At 47.3% G+C, this 20,741-nt stretch overlaps 2 protein-coding genes across 6 annotated transcripts in view; one reads left to right on the top strand and one right to left on the bottom strand.

Annotated features, from left to right (window-relative positions):
* Window positions 1-982: 982 nt before the first annotated feature.
* On the bottom strand, window positions 983-5,507 carry MRPL52 (mitochondrial ribosomal protein L52). 4 transcript variants are annotated; one of them, XM_080667744.1, is made up of 5 exons: window positions 5,405-5,507; window positions 5,252-5,309; window positions 5,103-5,170; window positions 1,818-1,882; window positions 983-1,453 (listed from the first exon to the last, which is right to left on the bottom strand). In XM_080667744.1, the coding sequence occupies exons 1-5, from the start codon at window positions 5,430-5,432 to the stop codon at window positions 1,301-1,303; spliced, it is 372 nt and encodes a 123-aa protein (XP_080523870.1). In that variant the 5' UTR covers window positions 5,433-5,507; the 3' UTR covers window positions 983-1,300. The 4 variants fall into 4 exon arrangements, with proteins under 4 accessions (XP_080523870.1, XP_080523871.1, XP_080523869.1 ...); XM_080667745.1 differs by having other exon boundaries at window positions 5,252-5,312; window positions 5,420-5,457; XM_080667743.1 differs by having other exon boundaries at window positions 5,252-5,312; window positions 5,405-5,453.
* Window positions 5,508-12,452: 6,945 nt separating this feature from the next.
* SLC7A7 (solute carrier family 7 member 7) overlaps window positions 12,453-20,741 on the top strand; it is a 33,538-nt gene continuing 25,249 nt past the window's right edge. Inside the window, exons 1-2 of one of the 2 annotated variants that reach the window (XM_080665345.1) lie at window positions 12,453-12,632; window positions 17,363-17,908. In XM_080665345.1, the coding sequence (XP_080521471.1) occupies window positions 17,410-17,908 (499 nt within the window). In that variant the 5' untranslated portion in view covers window positions 12,453-12,632; window positions 17,363-17,409. Of the gene's footprint in view, window positions 12,633-16,243; window positions 16,349-17,362; window positions 17,909-20,741 lie in introns of those variants that run through there. The other variant, XM_080665346.1, reaches the window with a different exon arrangement.

Raw genomic sequence — 20,741 nt, 5'->3', positions numbered from 1 at the left:
TTGGAAGCTGGAACTTCAGGGTTTAATTCCGTACCCTGGAAAAGGAGGCAGTTCCTTCAAGGGTAAAATCTCCAAGGACAGGCTAGTGAAGTCTCTGAGAACAAAAGGTGGAGGTATGCAGGGAAGGGGGAGGGCAGGCTAAAGCTGAGAAAGGGAGACAGATAAGAGGTTGAGAACTAGATCTGGAAAGGCAGAACAACAAGCAGGAAAAGTGTGGGAGACAGAAAACTCAACCATCAGCGAAATCTAAGACCCAAGAATTACATTGGTCAGAGAGAGGGGAAGGGAAGGAGAGGTATTGGGGGGAAGAAGGGAGGGAAAGAAAGCAAGGGAAGGAATAACTGGGAGGCTGGACAGAAATTAGGTCAGGTAAGAAACTCCAAAAATCCAGGAACTAACACAAGTTTGTGACATGAAAATGGGAAAAGAAGTCCAGTGTTCTGTATTGTAATGAGAGCAAAGGTCTTTTCTACACAGAATCCACGATCAATAAGATGAAAGTTTTGCCCAGCCAGTGTGGCTCAGTTTGTTGAGTTGTCCTATGCACCAAGAAGTGGTCCCGGGTTTGATTCCTGGTTTTCAGGCTCAGTCCCAAATAGGGGGCATACAGCAGGCAGCCCATCGATGTTTCTCTCTCTAAAAATTAAGTGAAAGGTTTCCCTAGGGCTTGGGGGGCAGCTAACAGGTTTGTAGGAGGTATATGGGATATACCTAACCCACAATGACTGTTTTTGGGGTTATCTCCAGGGCTCCCTACATAAATTGTTGTCAGGAGGACAGTCCTCTCTCTAATCAATTTCTAGGATTCAGTCAGAACCAGGGAAACCTCAAGATCCAAATCTTTAGAACATGCAACACCCAAGTCTGGTTCTTCCCATGTCAGCCTTCCCAGTGTTGGTATCCTCTTGGGCCATGTATCTGGTTTAGGAAAACTGACACCAGTTGCTTGCCAAGAAATGGACCTCAGCTGGAAAGTCTTTTTCATAAAAATATTTATTAAATGTGTAACTGTATGCAGACTGAGCTGTGTATAGGTTTTTCAAGGCTTGAATGGTGGCTAAGACCAAGTAAGCTGGGGCCCCCTTTTCATGTTTGCAGAGCAGTAACTGCTCAAAGTTGGGCCAGTCCTAAGACCTGCAAAGGAGGGGGTAAATATCCCAGAGCAAGATATCCCTGAACTGGAAGGGAGCCAGGGGTGAGGGCCTGTAGCCAGCCCTTCCAGGCAGTGCTCTTACAACCTGTTCTTCCTGGAGTCCAACAACAACAAAAAAGGCTGGGAAAAAGAGATAGGAGTTGCTTTTTATTGACGTGGTAGTGGGCTCTGCAGAGCAGCCCCTTTACGTTTAAGAGCATTTTTCTTCTTCTGTTCTTCTTCCTGCAACTTCTCCTGCTGCCTAAGTTGCCATGCCTGTAATCCAGCATCCATTTCCTGTGACAGCAGTACAACTCGTCTCTGAAACAGACAGGAAAACAGTGTGAATAACATCTGGGGCTTGAGCTCTGCACCATATATCCTTTCATTCACAGATCAAAGTCAGAGGTTTCAGCTGGAAAATGACACTGCTGACTGGGGAAGGGGTGGGGGCAGGTCCTGGGATGGGAAGCAGGGGGAAGACAGTAAAATGTGTGGCAGAATGTCTACTACTGGCTCCTGCCCTTGGAGTACCCCCTCTATTCCTTCCTTCTCACAGTACTGTTAAAACCTTGACAGTGTGAGGGGTACATGTTAGCTTAGGTGTCAACACAGCTCAAGACAAATTACAATTTAAACTTTGTCCCTCAGATTACATGCCCTGGATGGGGCTCTAGCAACTCACTGCAAATTTTTCTCTTTGGGCTTGTCTTCGAAGCTGGCCTTTCATCGGAGGAGCAGGGCGGCCATCTGGAGATAGAAGTGAGAGAAAAGGCAAATGTTAGATATGGCCTGTAGCACCTTGTGAAAGCAGACAGAAATGAGGGAAAAACCAGTTTCTAGCTCCTCTTCCATTTCACACCCACTGTAAAATTTCCCTAAAACATGTTTCTCATCTTCAAGGGTGAAGTATGCCAGAACCATCAAGAATAAGCTCCTGGGCATTTTCCTATTGTATTTCACTCACCCCTCATTGGCCTGGAATTCAAGGTTCTTTGCAATGTTGAATCACGTTTTATCTTCATAAAGCCCCCACTCAAGCAAACTGATCACTGTTCTACTCACCTCGAATCTTTGTTAAATTCCACCTAACTCCATAACAAACACCTCTTGCCTTTCCTTCCAGCCAAATTCTCATCCTTAGGCCCACCTCAAGCCCTACCTGTCCCAGAAACCCTTCTCTTAAAAATCTCTTCTGAAAGAAGTGCATATCACAATTTACCATAGCTAACTAGATTTGGAAACAACCTAAGTGCCCATCAACAAAGAAACAGATTAAAAAACAGTTGTACATCTACACAATGGAATACTATGCTGCTGTAAAAAAGAAGGAACTCTTACCATTTGCAAGAGCATAGATGGACCTGGAGGACATTATGCTAAGCGAAATAAGCCAGTCCAAGAAAGATAAATATCACATCTCACTCAAATGTGGAATATAGTGAACATAAACTAATGAACCAAAATAGATCCAGAGACAGAGAAGCATTGAACTGACTGTCAAACCTCAGAGGGAAGGTGGGGGTAGATCAATCAAAGGACTTGTATGCATGTATATAAGCATTACCAATGGACACAGACACTGGGGGAGGAGGGGAGAGGTGAGGGCATGTGCTGGGGGGTAGGAATGGCAGGGGAGAGGTCAATGGGAGAAAAAAATAATATTGTAATAGCTATGTACAGGCCGGGGGGCGGGTACTTGAAATATCAGGGGGACCACTCTATAAAGGAAAATTGTGTATGTTTCTCATCACAATAAAAAAGAGAAAAAAAGAAGCGTATATCATTCATTTAATACTCATCTATTTGCCTTGTGACATTTATTGTACTATTGTTTTTAACTTTATTTAGCCATCTCAAATTGTTTTGGAAAGGAGCAGAGCACTGAAGTGTTATCATTTAATTTTTAAAATGTCCATGCTTTGTTTTCCCAGCTGGACTTTAAGTTCCTTGGGATCAGGGACCGTATTGCTAAGCTTTCACTATAGTGTAGTGTAGGCACATATGCACATAATAAAAATTTCATAAATATCTGCAGACTTGCTATAAACTATCTCAAATGGCTTATAATGGAGTTGATAAGGGCATTTTCAACAAAGAAACAGAGTGAACTCTCTGCCCAAATGTTTGAAGGCAAGACAGGTAAGAGATATTATTTATCAATAAAGGGAACCAATGTTGTGTATGCGAGGTGTTTACATTGGTCATTTCATTTTATCCTTACAAGAACCATATGAGATAGGTATTTTTTACAGATGTGGAAACTGAGAGATACAATTAAGTAACTTGACCAAGACCCACAAAGTTAGCAAGTAGAGAAGCCTGGATTAAGAATCAATTCCAGCCTTGGCTGGTTTGGCTCAGTGGATAGAGCGTCGGCCTGAGGACTGAAGAGTTCGATTCCGGTCAAGGGCACATGCCCAGGTTGCGGGCTCAATCCCCAACGGGGGGGTGTTCAGGAGGCAGCCGATTGATGATTCTCATCATTGGTGTTTCTGTCTCTCTCTCCCTCTCCCTTCCTCTCTGAAATCAATAAAAAAATATATATTTTTAAAAAAGAATCAATTCCAGCCCTAGCCAGTTTGGCTCAGTGAATACAGCATCGGCCCCTGCAGACTGAAGGGTCCTGGGTTTGATTCTGATTCCAATTCCAGTCAAGGGAACGTACTTTGGTTGCAGGCTCAATCCCCAGCCCTGGTTGGGTACGTCCCGGAGGCAACCAATTGATGTATCTCTCTTACATAGATGTTTCTCTCTGTCTCTCCCCTTCCCTTCCACTATCTCTAAAAATCAATGGAAAAATATGCTCAGCTAAGGATTAACAACAACCAAAAAAGAATCAATTCCAAATTCCAGTCTTTCCAATATTCCATACTACTTCAAGAAGATCCTAGTAAATGACAAGAGAAAATCTTCACCATCCTCCTCAGGCAGCAACTCTCCGATTAAGCAAAATCATACTCCTGTAAAATCCAATAGGGTTTTAATACTCAGGTCTGTGTGCTGTTGAAGGGGGCCTGGCCTCTGCCCTGTTCTAGTCCTGGCTTTGCTCTTACCTAGTGGGTGATCACAGGCAATTCACATTTCTAGGCCTCAGTTTTCCTATCTGTAAACTGGAGTCCTATATGGGCATGAGGAGTGGTTTCAACTTTTCTAAGGTTCTCCCTCCTAGGGCTAATATTTCTTTTATCTTTATTTTACTTTGTTTTTTGTTTTTTTAAGTGAAGGGAAGAGCCCAGCCTGTGTGGTTCAGTAGTTGAGCATCGACCTATGAACCAGAAGGTCATGCTGGATTCCAGGTAGGTTGGATTCCTGGTCTTCAGGAACATGCCCAGGTTGGGCTCGGTCCTCAGTGGGGGGGGGGGGGGGGGTGTGTGTGTGTGTGTGCAGGAGGCAGCCAATGAATTATTCTCTCTCATCACTGATGTTTCTATCTCTCTCTCCCTCTCCTTTCATCTCTGAAATAATAATAAAAAAAAATCTTTTAAAATTTATTTTTAATAATAAAGGGAAGAGACCTTTCTGAAGGGCGGCCACCATCCTCACTATTCACTTTTCTACTCCTCTCTCTGTGATGCTCATGTTGGCAGCCTTTCCAGGAGCTCTCCCTGCATTTGGTACCAAATTCTCAATAATGCACTCAGCACAGAGAACTTTCTAAGAACCACACCACCGTTTGAGAAACAGGATAGTCTTTTCACTCTCTCCTCTGGCATGGCGTGGAGTGGCGGGGGTTCTCCAAGTCAGAACTGTTTCTGCTTATCTGCACAACCCTAAAAGATCCCGTGTAGCTTTATTTCCCATTGGCCTAGTTTAATTTACAAAATAAACAGTAGGGCTTCTTCCCCCTATAAAGTTCAATACATTGTTCACTCAGACACACCGCCACCTTGACACCCCTCTACCCCACCCCCGCTCTCTGCAGGGGCGTTCTCTCCGGGTCAAACTATCAGATCAGATCAGCGCTCACCCGCGTAAGACCAGTCTGGAAGCTCCGTCAGGGGCCCATAGCCCGAGGGGTTGGCAGCCATGCCCTGACTGGGTGGAGAAAAACAGTTCGGTTAGGACTCAGCACAGCTTCGGGACCCCCATCTTCCCTTCCCCCAAACGCACACTCACTGGAGTCTCCACCGGCTACCCGCCCGAGCCGCCGCGCTGCCATGCAGCCTCCGGGCACCTGCTGGGAAAACGGCAGAGGCGAGAGAGAGGCCGTGCTGCCAGCCCAGGGACCCCAGACCCCCTCTCCCCCCGCGGGCTCCCGAGCCCACTTACTGAAGAGCAGAATACCTAAAGCAGCCATGCTGCGGGCGAGGAACCGGAAGTGGGCGTGGCCGCAGTGGCCACGCGCTACTCCTTGGCGGGGGCGGGGGGGGGGAGTAGGAAGCCGCCATCTTGAACTTGGTTTTCAATCACGGGCCCCGCCATCTTGGGGCACTGTACGGAAGAAAAGGACGAGATTGCGGCTGGGATTTTGCACCAGACCGATCGATCATCGTGTGCATCCTCAGTGGTGGATACTTCCTCAGTGGAAGTTGTGTCCTCTGAACTGTTTCTACGACTTCCCTGCGGCGGTTCTTTGAAATTTATAGTTTATCTCAGTGGAGTAACATACAAGTTACCTTATACTGTCCCTCAGCCCTGTAACATATTTTTCCCAGCCTAAGAGTCAAACCTAGAGTGAATCAGAAAGTTCGGGCTTCAGTTTTCACTCACTTATCCAACAGAGACAATTTTTAAAGTATGCTTTTATTGAATGTTTAGAGAGAGAGGAAGGGGGAGAGAGACATGATTGGCTGCCCCCTGTATGCATCCCAACCATATGTGCCCTGACAGGATTGAACGGGTGACCTTTTGGTGCACCCCACTTATGCCCAACCAAGGAACCACCCAGGCCAGGGCTATCCATCGAAATTGAAGAGGTCTGTGACCAGCACCGTATTAAGCGCAGGAGATTCTATGGAGATCAAGACAGACATCATTATTCTGCTAGAGCTCCCAGTCTATAGAGAGAAGACAATAATCAAATAATCACACATCACTGTAATATTAATTCTGAGATAAGTGCTGGGAAGGGAAGTGTGTGATGTTGGTGAAATCAATGGAAACTTGATCTAGGGTAGGTTGTCAAGGCTTTCTTGAGGAAGAAGTAACAAGCTAGGATCTGATTCAATTTTTATAAAAGCAATCAGCACACATTGTAACAACCTTGTGAGGTAGGTACCAGTAAGTGGCAAATCCAGATCTGTAACTCCTTCCTCTTTTTTAATTACTTGCTTGCCTTGGGTAAGTCATCCTTAATTTTTTCATTTAAAAAACTTTAGCCCTAGCTGGTTTGGCTCAGTGGATAGAGCGGCAGCCCGTGGACTGAACGGTCCCGGGTTCGGTTCTGGACGAGGGCTCCATCCAGGTTGCAGGCTTGATCCCAGGGATGTGCAGGAGGCAGCTGATCAATGATTCTCTCTCATCATTGATGTTTCTATCTCTCTCTCCTCCCTTCCTCTCTGAAATCAATAAAAAAATATTTTTTAAAAGTTTAATATATCACATTTGTGCAAACATTTAAAAAATTTTAATTGATCTTTTTAGAGAGAAGGGGGGAGTGAGAGAAAAAAACATTGATTTCTTGTTCCACTTATGCATTCATTAGTTGATTCTTTGTTAAAAAAAATTATCATTTCCTTCTGCAAGACTGGGAACTTTTTCCACAGGAGGTGCCTCTGAACTGTGCTTTGAAAGAGGGGAAGGGTGGATCCTAGTTTAAGAAGTAAAAGAAGCTATTTTGATAACAATAAGAATAGTATAGGCTAGGGCTGAACCAGAAGAAGGGATGGGGACAAAAGAAACTTGGCTATAAAACACCAGATGGACCCAAAAAACTAAGCAAGGGAAATAAGGCAATAGAGTACCGTTGTTATCTAACTTACATTCGTACACTCAATTTTCACTTATCAAAAAGCACTTGTATATAAGTGATTTCTACAATTTTCATAATAAACCTGTAAAGTAGGTAAGACAGCCCAGGAAGTAATCAGTTATACAGATTGTTTGTGGTTTTCAGAGATCAGGAAATTGAACCAAAATATGGCTGTGGATTTACTGTTTTACAGTTGCAATAACCACTGAGTGACACCTTTCTTAAGCTGGGCTCCACGTGCCTTTGGCAGGTTCCATGTGCCTTTGGCAGGTTCTGAGACAGACAACTGAGGCAGACAGCACTGGAATCCCATTACATAGTTTATAGTTAGGGAATCAAGTAGTAGAAACCAAGCATTGGACAAATAACCTCAGTGTCAACATTCAAGATTGGCAAGAAAGGTGACAGGTTGGCACTACCACCAATGCTCTATCTTTATAATGTTTGTAGAACCGAACCAGCAAGATACCTCTATTCTAGTAGCTCACACAGTAGGGGGACACCACTGATTTGTAAAATAAAAAGTAGGGTATATGCATTGAAGTGCACAAATAGGGTGGGTGGACACTGTGAACTCCACATGCAGAAGTGAACACATGTAATACTTGAATAGCTGTGGGAATAAAGGAGCTAGAGCTGGAGAACTTTGGGGGCAGGATAGGAAGTTTGACTAGGAAAACTGGGAAATATGGAAGGGAAAATGTCTTGGGAAGGAAGACAAGTTCAGCCTTTGACGTGGTTATTTTGATGTGACAGGGTGACAATCCATGGGTTGTAAATAGCAGGAAATATGAGTGAGGATTTTGAGAAAGAGGGGGAAAGAGAGAACTAGTACTGACAGCTAACATTGGCCAGGCAAATTAGGTGCTTTTTTAACCATTGTGATGAATAATGATGATGTTGGAGAAAGAGCATAAGTAAAGCTGACTGGGGGGGGGGGGGGGGAGGAGTGTGGGGGGAGGGGTTGCCAATTCCACCTCATTTTGTATACTCTTCCCCTTTTTGCATGCTTGTGACCAAATTCTAAGGTTGGGGAAATGTCTTATTTCATATTCCTTCCTTACCTTCCTTCTTAGGACAGCTCAAGATCAAATCACTATCACACTCAGCAAGAAGTGTGGAAATTGCCCTCACCAGTGTTCTCAGTGGTTAAAGAGTTGCCCCAAGCACTGAAGGGTCATGGGTTTGACTTCCGGTCAAGGGCATGTACCTGGGTTACAGGCTTGATCCCTGCCCTGGCTGGGGCAACGGATGTGTGTGTGTGTGTGTGTGTGTGTGTGTGTCTGTCTGTCTGTCTGTCTCTCCTTCCCTCCCTTTCACTCTCTCTAAAAAGCAATGGAAAAAATATCCTCGGATGAGGATTAATAAACAAACAAAGAACTGTGGGAATTGATGGCTAGAAACCACCGACTCACACAATACATTGCTTTGCATATTATTTTATTACTTACATAACATATTCCTTTTCTTTTCTCATGGCTGTTAAATCCCTACTAAATTAGTATGACCTCGGTGCCCTAACCGGTTTGGTTCAGTGGATAGAGCTTCGGCCTGCAGACTGAAGGGTCCCAGGTTCAATTCCGGTCAAAGGCATGTACCTTGGTTGCGGGCACATCCCCAGTAGGGGGCGTGTAGGAGGCAGCTGATCGATGTTTCTAACTCTCTATCCCTCTCTGTAAAAAAAAACAATAAAATATATATTTAAAAATAAATAAATTAGTATGACCTCGGACTACACTACTTTTAAAAAAAATATCTTTTCATTGATTTCAGAGAGGAAGGAAGAGAGGTAGAAACATCAATGATGAGAGAGAATCATTGATTGGCTGCCTCTTACAGGCCCCCTACTGGGGACCGAGCCCATAACCCCAGCATGTGCCCTTGACTGGAATGGAACCCGGGACCCTCCAGTCCGCAGGCCGATGCCCTATCCACTGAGCTAAACCAGCTAGGGCTACACTACTTTTTCTTGTCTGATAGCTTTGAAGTCTCTTCAGCAGTGTGCCTTTCCCCCACACTGGTCTTGAAGGAGGGTGGCTCTGTGAATCTCTGCAGAGGAGCAAAGTTGGCTTTAAAACTGCAAAGCGAGACTGTCCAAAAGGTATACAAAAAAAGGTAACTATTATTTATAAGTCATCCTTTAGCCTTAAAACATGTGGAAGCATTTCCAAATGCCTTTTTTGAACTAGCCCAGCAAATCCCTCTATTGTGGGGTCCACGCTGCTTCTAAGACTTCAGATTGGAAGGTGCTTTGGTGACTGGCCTCCCGGGCACCCTTAGCCCGAACATTTTTTGTTAAGTGCTGCCCCCTGGCGGCGGCTCTACTGCCCGACACCTATCTGGCCCCGTGGAGACCACTTTCCTTAATTTGGGATCTCGAAACTGACGCAACAGCTCCCCCGAGGGGGCGGGGAGTGGAGAACCAGGGCCGGAGACGCCCTTCCGGGAGACCCCTCCCCGGGCTCGGATCGCGCGCGGTTCCCTCTTCTCTCCGAACGGGCTTTGCAGTCCAGAGTCCCTCACAGTTGCCGCCGCTCGTCTCGGGGCCGGAGGCGGGGTTGCCAGGGTTTGGGGCTCTCGCCCAGACCCCCGTCGGTCCGCCCGCTCGAGCAGGATTGGCCGGGAGGGAAGAGGAAGCTGAGCGTTCCCGGGGCGGAGGACGCGCAGCGGAGTGTCCGCGGTCACTTTCCTTTCCGAGGGGCCGCGCAGCTGTGCCTGGGCCAGGAGAAGGCAGGGGGCGGGTTATGCGGTCCTCGGTTCTCGCCCTTTGCGCCCTGCGCGGATACCCACCACAACCCCCTCTTGTAGCGCTTCATGGAGCCCGGGAGGAACGGAAGGGACGCCGGGTGAAGTGGGGTCCAGGCCCCCCAAGGCAGAACGGGGTTCGGCCCCCGCAGCTAGACCTGTGCATCCGGGAAGACCGACCTCTGGATGGGAATTGAGGGCGGGCGGGGCAGGTTCGGGGTATGGGAAGGCGCGATCCCAGGGCCGCGGACGCGGAACTAAAGAGGCGGCGGGGCTGACCTGAAGGGGCCGGGCCTGGGAAAGTGTGGCTGGGTGAGGGAAAGCGGGGGAAAGGGGCAAAGGTGAGCAGCGGCCAGCCAGCTGGGCGGGGGCGGAGGCGTGTGGGGACGGGGCGAGGGCCGCCCGGAAGGGCAGAGAGAGCTGAGGGCGGGGTCGCGGGGAGCGGGGTCTGGGAAGAGCTCATGCTTAAGGGTGGGCTCCACTCTTCTCGAAACCCACCTGCTGCATTTGCGTGGACCTGAGCGCTCCTCGCTCTGCCTTCCCTCCGCCCTTTCACCGCTGCGCGGCCACCGCACTTTGCTCTCCTGGCATCCAGAGGGGTCACCCGAGCCTGGGTGTGCGACCGAGCATTGAGAGCTTTCCGGATGTGCGAGAGCGCACGAGAGGAGGGCCTTTTGGTTTTCCTACTAATGAAACAAAAAGTCCATTTCAGATCATTCTAGGCCCCCCAGTAAACCTGAACGTTATACCTTCCCCTTCCTTTCAACCCATTACTCTAAAGAAGAACCAACACTTCTAAATATCCCTTGCTTAGGAACCAGAGCAGCAGCAGCTTCTTCAGGTGGGCCAGAAGGGCAAGTTCAAGGGCATTCCCAGAGCCAGTCCGCTAGGAAATCAGTGGTGTGTGTGTGTGTGTGTGTGTGTGTGTGTGTGTGTGTGGACAACATTGTTCATTCCTTCATTTATTCTTCCAGCAAACTTGTCTTGGTCTATATGTGCCCTGTACTGGGCATAAAGCTCTGGTGGTGCGTGCATTCTAGTGCGGGAGTCGACAACCAATGAACTCCATTGAACTCCCAACTCAGGAGTGGTAGTGAGTGCCCTTGAAGAAAAGTCAAGCATGTAGCTTCTTCAGAGACTCCCCAGGAAGGACTCTGCTAGGTGGTGTTTAAACACAGACCTGAATGGAGTGAAGGAATGAACAATATCTCTGGGAAGAATGTTCCAGGCAGAGGAAACAGCAATTGCAAAAGCACTTAGTCAGGAGCATGCTTGTGTGGTAGCAGCAGGGCCAGTGTGGCTGGAGTGGAGTGAGAGAGCAGGGCCCAGAGCCGAGGGGCAGCTGTAGACTTTCCAAGACTTCCCTCATTTACAAGTTGGACCTGACCCCAGAGTAGGATAAAGGGGCAGGCCAGCCAGGCAGCAGCCTGGGTCTAAAAGGGCACTAAATGATTCTGGGAGTAATTCAGACATCTGGTGCCAGTGAACTCTGATTTCTGTCTGTCTCTTGTTGAACTGTAAGTTGGCTCCCATCCACTGAGAGATCCTTAACAACTGCTTACCTGGACAGCCTGTCTCCAGAATAATTTTGCAACATGCAGGTACAGGTATAAGTTGCACGATGTAGTCCTGTGACCAGCTTTCAGTTGCCTAAAGGCAGCAGTCACAGCTGGAATTCTGAGAATGCACCATACCCTGTGAAGTGCCACTCCCTGAGAGAGATTTATGCTGTATCTACATAAAAAAAAAATACTTTAAATTGATTTTTAGAGAAAGAGGAAGGGAGAGGGAGAGAGACATCGATGTGAGAATGCAACATTGATGGGCTGCCTACTACATGCCCCCTCCTCCTCCCTCCAGCCCCAGGAATCGAACCTGAAATCTGGGCATGTGCCCTGACCAGGAATTGAACTGGCAAACTTGGTTGCATGGGATGATACTCAACCAACTGAGCCACACTGGCCAGGGCTGTATCAACATTTTAAATAGTTTAATATGGCTACCAAGTTGTTGTCTGCTTCAGAAAGTGTATGTAATGAATTAATGTAATAAGTTCTAATTTTGAATAGAAAGAATGAGGCTAACAGTTTTTATTCCCAGAAAATCGTATTTCCCTACTTTTGTTAAATAAACATTCAACAAATATTTAAATAATCCTGTTTTGGAGGGGTGCCAACTCATTAGCCCTGTGCCAGGCCACCTAAGGGGGCCTTCCTTCGCAACACACACATCACCTGAACCAACTGGGGACCTGAGTTGTGAGTGGGCTTGCTTAGCGTTTAGGTATGTGCTCACCTGTACCCCCACAAGTGACATTCCTTGTCATTGCTTTACCTAGGGGCTGACATGGCACTGAGACTAGAGATGAGGCCACAGAGGTCCATTATTGCCCTAGCCATGGGTCCTATGCCCTCTGCAGGACCAATGATAGTATTCCAGGGGGAGATGCAGAGGAAATGGAATTATGGGGAAGAGTTGTAAAGGCTCTGAGAAGGGCACTGCAAGTCCCTGGGAGTAAATGTAGGGCAACAAGGAAGTTCGGGGGGCTGAGGTAGGGAAGAGGAGGAGCCTAGAGGGGGGCGGGCAGGCTTTGAGGTCTTCTGGGTCCCAGCTCCAGCCCGTCATCCAGGCCCCTCCCCGCTGCCGCTGCTGGCCAGAGTCACACATATGTTTTCCTGTTTTTCATTTGGTCGGCACCCTCTGCCTTTTCTGCTCCCCAGAGTCAACAGCTGCTGCAGCTCCAGCCATACCCTGGTGCCCCTCTTAGCACCTTTCCCTCCCCCTAGTCCCAGCGTGCTGGTAGCCCCTCCTCCTCGAACCTGCCCAAAGGGCAAGGGACAGGTAAGAGGTGGGAGTCGGGGACAATGGGTGAGAGGGGAAGTGCAGGAGGAGGATGGAGTGAGAGTCCTGAAAATTGACTGATGGAGGAGACTCAATAGCCTCTTGTTTCCTGGTCCTAGCTCTGACCTCCCCAGGCAGAGCCCTCTGCCCAGAGACTTCAGCCCTACGTTAGTGGAAGTCCTGGCCACAGGAGTAAACAATTTCTTGTTTCACTTTTTTTAAAAAGGGGCTGTCGTAGCCACAGTGGAGCATAGAAAAACAAATGGAGAACTGGGGAGGGAGGAGCTGAGCTTCCAGCTTGGGGTGATGGGGCAATCTAGCTGTACCAGAGTGTATCTGTTTTCTGTTTCTGTTGTTAGGGAGGCAGCACAGACCAGTTGGAGCTAGGAAGGCAGGACATGGGGTCCCTGGGGGAGAAAGTATCTGCTCACGTTTACCTCCCTGTGCTTGACTGAGGAGCCAAGACCCTGAGCTGTGTGCTGGTTCCTGGAGGAAGGGTGTTTTGGTGTTGCCATTCATGGGTAGGGTCAGGGCAAGGGGTTCCACTGGCTGCTGTGCCAGGCACTGCATGCTGGGGGCCCTGCTACCTGTGTTTCCTGAACCCCTGAAGTGCAACTTCTCCCACAGGCTGTGGGATGTGTGCTGTCCTGTAATCTCCACTAGGTCCCGAATGCACGTCACACAGGGGAAGAAAACAAGGGTGCTGCGTATCTGGAACGCCTTTATCTCACAGGGCTCCAGACTCTGCAGAGTTCTTCTGTAAAGAGCCCTTTAGGAGAGGTCCTGCTGGTCCCAGGCTGCCTAACTGGTGGAAGCAGCACCCTGTGAACCAGGGTCTCAGGGGGGGATGTGAGCTGCCAAAGATGGTGCCTCTCTGCCATAGCTCTGGTGCTGGGCAGTGGTTGAGAAAAGAGGGGGCATCTTTTCCACGAAGGGTAGCCACCTCTACCCAGTTTGTGTGGGCCAGTGAAGCGTAGGCTAGGATGAGGGTCTACTTGTAGCATTCCTGGTGAGTCCGCTAGGGTATGCTGTTGGCTGGAGTGTCCCAAGATTCTAAGAGGAGTCTTTCACCTTTCAGTTACCACTACCCAGGAACTAACACCTACAGGCTTCTCTCCCCACTTTCCCTCATGCTCTCTCCTTCCTTTATCCCGCCTTCATTGCTTTTTTTTTTTTTTTTTTTAACGTCCCATTAGGACACATGCCCACCCCTTGGTGCCAGGGAATTTGGTCTTAAAAGGGCAGGCATGATGATGCATTTCCCTGTGCCTTGTTTGCTTTAGAAGTGGGCACCCTGGCAAGGGCAGTGCTGCCAAGAGGACTTGTAATCCCCTGCAAAGAGAGAGAAAGGGGAAGAGAGTCAGGAGGGAGATGGATGGGCTTTGTTGGAAGGTCTAGGCTTTAGGGTGAAGGAGGGCAGAGGCTTTCTTTTTAATTTAATCACTGCCTCCTCTAGATAATTCATTTAGGGAGCCATCTGAAATGCTTTCTTGTCTGAGGAAGGCCTAGAGGCTGGGCAGGTGGCGGGGCCGGGGGGGCTTGGAGAGGTATGGCAGTGCCAGTTAAGATCTTGGGCTCTATTGGCTAGCCTCCCTCACCAGTTTGCCACCTGGCATGGGACTTAGTGCCTGCCTTAATGTACTGCAGGGAGGATTAAATGAGATCAGGCATTTAGGTGCTTAGCAGTGTGTCTAGCCCCGATGAGTGCTCAATAAATGACAGCTATTATTCTTACAGGAGTATTTAGGGGGCACCTGGAGAGAAGGACAGTCTCCTCTGGACAGATTTGTGGACATAAGAAATGTCCAAACCTGCAGAGAATTTTAAAAAATTATATATATATATATATATATATATATATATATATATATATATATATATTATTTTAGAGAAGAAGGGAGAGGGATAGAGAGATAGAAACATCAATGATGAGAGAGAATCAGTGACAGGGAACCTCCTACATGTCCCACCCTGGGGATTGAGCTCTCAACCCGGGCATGTACCCTGATCGGGAATCAAACCCTGGTTCATACATAGGTTGAAGCTCAACCACTGAGCCATACCGGCCAGGCAGACCTATAGAGAATTTTTATGAGTTTACTTGGGCCAAACTGGCAACATATGCCAGGGAAGCAAGTTCTCATATGGTCCTGAGAATAACAGTATTATAGTTTCTTTAATGCATTTGAAATTAAGGAAGAAATATAAAGAAGATTACATGAAGGTGGGGAAAAGTAAGGTGGGGCTTAGATTATAGGTTAAGGTTATGTGCATTCTTGAGGGTGGTCATGTCTTGGAAGGAGGTCCTAAAAGGGTGGGCATATACTAGAAGGAGGGGCATTTCAAAGGTGTGTAACCTATATGTATAGGAGCAATGTACAGGGCTCGCTTAAGCCAAAGATAAGCCTTTTAGTAAAGAAGTTATATACCTATATATAGGGGTGTGACTACCTAACATGACTTGCCTGGTTAGGAATTTATGATTAGATTATCCTGTGAGGTTGCTTTTCATATAATCCCCCTTTTTTTTTCATCCACAGATTTCAGACATTTGTGAGGGTGGCTTGGGAGAAGCAAAATCTCTGGGAAGGCTAACATCTGGATCACCCTCTTGGTTTAAAAATAAATTTTAAGGGGCTAGGATGGGAGGGTGTAGGGTAAAGATAAGGTCCCTTGGGTTTTTATTCTCCGGTTGTAGAATAACCAAAGAGGGTTTTTAGAAACGTTGTGGAAAGGGACAGGTAGTTGCATTTCAGAAGGGATAGAATATATTTCTTTTGGCAAAAGAGACACCAAATACCATATTTAACTAGACTATAAAAGTAAAATAATGATTTCTATGATTTCCAAAAAATACTCTACTTTTTCTTTCTGTTCTGGATCTGTATGTTCAGGGAAATCTTATTTCCCCATATTTTTAGGAAATTGGAGTTAACTTGTATTTGGGGAGGTGTTTATAAGAATTATGCTTACCCAAAGATCCTGGTATGTCTTTTTAAAGATGAAAGGGCACATGTTGGGGAGGGAATACAGCCAGAGGTTTGGGTATACTTTTTTGACCTGGTTTCCTTGGAAGTAGCTTGAGGCTCAACTGTGGGGTACTGGCTCAAGTTCAGGGTCAGCCACTCCTCAACCGTGGGGAAGTGTGCAGAGTTCTCCTCTTAGGATGGCCAGTCACGAGGTGCAGGGATTGCACTCACACTTCCTCTAATCTCAGCGCATGAACAACCCTTCGGAGTGGAGTCACGTTGTGCAATCCTCCTGCCTTCCTTGTTTGGGATGAGAGAGAAGTGGGCTAGGGTAGGGCCCTTCTCAGCCACTGCCCGGGCCTTATCAGGGCTAATTTGCTAGGGGACAGTTTCCCTGGGGCTTCAGAGCCATGCCCAGCTGCCAGTCCTTTGTTCTGTTCCTTGTCAAAGGAGATTCCTGAGGGAGCGCCTTTCTTATCTTGGAAAGTGCTGAGCCCAGAGCTCCTAGCTGCCCTTTTTTCCAGGGGTGAGGGGCCAGTGAACCTTGGACCCAGACAGTTGCTTAATACTTCTCTCCCCCGCCCTCATTCCCTCCGCCCTTCTTGACTTCTTGATTTGACTTAAGACCGTAAGCAATTGGCCGGCCATTCCTTTCACTGCTGGCTGAGGAGGAGGAGTGGTCAGAGCGCAGCTCCTGACCTCCACTGGCTGCTGCCTCCGCAGGAACCTGCTTACACCTCTGGCCAGGTAGTGAGTGCTACCCACGCTCTCTTTCAGCCCCACTCACTTGTCCTCAGCCCCCTTTGCTGCTGCGCAGTGTCTGATCATTTCCTCTCCCCAGTGCCTCTAGCCCTAGTATCTCTCCACTCTCGCCTGCCTTTCTCTCAGCTGTCTCCTGCTCTGCGGTGCCGGCATCAGCTGCCCCACTTCAGCTGTTTCTTGGCCTTGGTTTTCGGTGCTGTATCTCCAGATTAGGGAGTGGTCATCAGCTGACTCCAGTCATCTCTAGGTTGGGCTGCACATTTGGATCACCCTTTTCCCATTCATACTATTTGGGGTGATGCAGCTGTGCTGATGTGAGGGACTTGGTGGCAGGGGATCTAAAATACTGACTGGGAAAGGTATCTGGGAAAGGAGAAGAATAGCCTGTCTTCTTTCAGGGTGGGGTGAGGCTGCTGGGACTTTGCTAGGGTTGAAGACTTCACCTATGCAGGTGATGGTGGTGGGTTTCCAGCAAGAAATCTCTGAAGCCTTTATGTTTGCCAGAGCTAGAATCCTTGGGGGAAAAGAGCAGTGTTGTCAGGAGAACCCACAGATTATTTGCTTGCAAGGTTGGTTCCTCGTGTTGCATCTCAGCACGGGTGAGAGGTGAGTCTGAAATTGGAGGCAAGACAGACTTTTTTGAGGTAAGGCTGGAAAATGCCAGCTCAAATCACTGTGCTTACACCTGGTAACTGCCAGATGATTGCCCTAATTCCTGCCTCTTATCACAGCAGGCTCAGATAGAACCAGGATTCAGCTTTCTATTTTGTAAATCAGGTAGGCAGCACCAGCCTCACGATCATCTCTCTGGGGAATGATTCAAGTTGGGGTTGTTTTGATGAGCCATAGCCCCCACGAGAAGAAGAGTTTAATGGGTGGGAAGCAAGAGAGAGTTCTCTGCCCTGGTAGGTGGAGCGGGTTGCCCATACTGGCCCTATGGGGGGAGCATTCTATGGAATTGCCAACCACCTGATGTATATCTTCATTGTTCTTCCTTAGAGGGCAATGCCAGGAAGCTGGTGAAGCCTTTCTTCTCCTCCTCCGCCATGGTTAACGGTGTGAAGTATGAAGTGGCCTCCCAGCACATGGGGGATGCCTCCCCTTTGGCGGAGGAGGCCCCCCCAGGATCCCAGCAGGTGAAGCTGAAGAAGGAGATCTCGCTGCTGAACGGCGTGTGCCTGATTGTGGGGAACATGATTGGCTCGGGCATCTTTGTGTCCCCTAAGGGCGTTCTCATGCACAGTACCTCCTTTGGCCTCTCCCTGGTCATCTGGGCTGTTGGGGGCATCTTCTCTGTCTTTGGGGCCCTTTGCTATGCGGAACTGGGCACCACCATTAAGAAGTCTGGGGCCAGCTATGCCTACATCCTCGAGGCCTTCGGGGGACTCCCTGCCTTCATCCGACTCTGGACCTCCCTCCTCATCATCGAGCCCACCAGCCAGGCCATCATCGCCATCACCTTTGCCAACTACATGGTGCAGCCCATCTTCCCGAGCTGCTTTGCCCCCTACGCTGCTGGCCGCCTGCTGGCAGCTGCCTGCATCTGTAAGTGGGGCTGGGGCAGGAGGTGTTGAGTGGAGCGCCAGGGCAGAGGCCTGGATGTGTGAGTTCAGTCAGCCAGTGAGAAGGAGATGGGAAGAAATGCATGCCACTGGAAATGCTTTTATTTAAAAAAAATTTTAATGTATGCTTTGTGTGAAAATTTGAACAGTACCAAAGTGTAAAAAACCCACCAGTTTACCTTTTGCCCAGCTGCCCATGGTAAGCATCATTAGCAGTTTGTGTGCCCTTCCTGATTTTTGTCTTGCTCCTTCAGATGTAGTTTTGTTCTATGGTTTACAAAAAGGGATCATAGTCCACATATAATTCTACAGTGTGCTTTTCTCCAGCAATTTATCAGTGGCATTCTTTTCTATTTATAGATCCACTTAAAAAAAATTCTTCATGTTATTCCATGTTAATTTTAAGAATATTGCTTATTTAAGTAATAAGTCCTCGGTTAATGGCCATTTAAGTTGGTTCCAACTTTTTCAGTCTTACAGAGAATGCTCCAGTGAATATCTTTTTGCACATGTGTGAGTTTTGCTGTCGGCTAGATTATTAAAACTATTATAGATGATATGGTAGGTTGACTTACTGGTGAAACTAATTTTAGGATATGCTGCTCTTGGGGACCCCTCAAATGTAGGTAGATAGTCACATGTCTTGTGTAGAGCAAGGATTATTCCATCTAAGTAAAATTTCTAAGAAAGCTGCATTCCTTTAAACACCAGAATTCTCTTATTTCAACCATCTTTGTTGAAATATCTTTAAAACCAATGCTATGTCTGCTTGGCTTAATAACTGGACATTTCTTTTGGTGACTTGGGATTACCATTGCATATCTCAATTCTTGTATGATTATGAGGCCTTCCCAGGCCAGCAGGGTGGGTGGGGATGATCTCTTGCTCCTCAGTGGCCTTATGCTGCGGGCCTAACTTCAGTTCATCAGGTTTTATTCTTTTCTGATTTTGATCTGTCATCTCTGACAGCTGTCATTCCTTGATTCTGGCATTGTGCCTGCTTCCATCAGTCATCACCTTTTTAATATGCTGTTTCCAATTTGGGCATAGAGATGTACTCAAACTCTTGTACACCCACATACACATACACGCACACGCACACTCTTGTACAGATACATGCAAAGTAGCCACAATTATCATTAGTTTGCAGAGCTCCCAGTGAATAGAAGACAGAGTTTTGCGCATGGATTTATGACACGTATTTGAGACAACTCTGGTAGTGTGAAGAGTGCACCAGGCTTTGTTTGAGACTGGGCTCAGTAACTGGGGGACCTTACGCAAGGTGCAGTGACCGTTCACTTCCAGGGTCCTGCAAGAATGAAATCAGATTCAATGAAAACCATAAATCATGACTTAAATGTTACATAAATTATTATATTTAAAATTAGTATATCTCTTGGCTGCTAATAGGACTTTGTCCTATCTCTAGTAACGTCAGAGGCACAGAGATCTGGGAGAAGGTCAGAAGGACAACCAAGATTGTAAGAATTTAAGGACATGTGAGTTTCTTCCTTCAACTATTGCTTAGGGAGTACCCAGGACAAGTCAGATGCTGAGACTTCTGAGGACTTTCTGTCCAGATACGGCCTATGCAGTAATATCTCTATTTAACCATAATCATGCAGGAGAAAACCAAGAGGGAGACAGACATGGTAACAAATAATTGTCATGCGAGATAATAGGTGTAGTGATAAAGGCACCATAGGAGAACACAGGGCAACTTTCTTCTTGTGGGGAGGAGAGCTTAGGAAGGCAGCACAGAGACTACAATGTCTGAGCTGAATTTTGAAAAGATATGTAGCTGTCTTCTAGGACATTTCTCACAGGGGTAACTGCACGGAAAAAGGTGTGGAGTGCCAAAAGATACAGACTGTTCAGAGAATTGCAGGTAGTTGGTAGAGCTGGAATGTGGAGTAAGAGACAGGGGAGGAGATAAGGACTGGAAATACAGCCTAGGGTCAGCTCAAGGAGGGTTTTATATGGTGCCTAAACAGGTTAGACTTTATTTTGGAAATAGGGGGGAGCTAACAATTTTAAGTGGGGAAGTACAATTTGCTTGGAGGAACTCTGGTGGACATGTGGAGTGTTTTTGGAAAGAGAGACAAGGTAGGGAGACCGGTTTAGGGAGCTGAAACCTGAGTCCATATGAAGTGTGGTGGAGGCCTGCCCTCAGGGCAGGGCCTTTGGAACTGAGATGAGGGGGTAGATACAGAAATTGTTATAAGGTGGAATTTTTAGGACTTCTGGATGTGGGGGTGTGTAGGAGCTCTTTGAGGTGATGTTAAGGATTCAAGCTTGGACAGATGGAAGGTGATGGGCTGCCATCTGAAATAGGGAAGGTGGTGATGAGGGGGCATCTGGGGCTTCTGTAGGGCTGCTCAGGAGGACCTTCCATGAGCAGTGCCTTCCTGGGGTCATCATGACCCAGAGTTGATCATTTTCTCACCAATTGAGACTCACCCAGAAAAGAGGCTGATGTGTATAAATGATAATGTTTATTAAATGTACAATGGTGAGCATACACATGTAATTTCTAAATTCCAGAGGGCATGTGTTCACTATCAAGGCATGTGGAGGGTATATAGCACATGGTACTCCTTTCTAGTACCATGGCCACTGGGAAACCAATCTGGTAATTGGGGAGTTACTTGCAGGGCATGAAATGAGAATGAAGGAGGAATGTTTCAACTATTCAGAAACAATTTACTGCTTGTGATGGGATCCATAAAACACGGAGCAGAAAGATAGAGCTCCTGCTGTAGGGAACTCATCGTGTGGTGGAGACTGGAAAAAGTAGTAAATTAAACATATTGTAT

This window comes from Plecotus auritus, assembly GCF_963455305.1.
Source record: "Plecotus auritus genome assembly, chromosome: 1".
Classification (NCBI taxonomy): Eukaryota; Metazoa; Chordata; class Mammalia; order Chiroptera; family Vespertilionidae; genus Plecotus; species Plecotus auritus.
The sequence above is the reverse complement of the archived record's forward strand: the minus strand, read 5'-3'. Positions and strand labels throughout refer to the sequence as shown.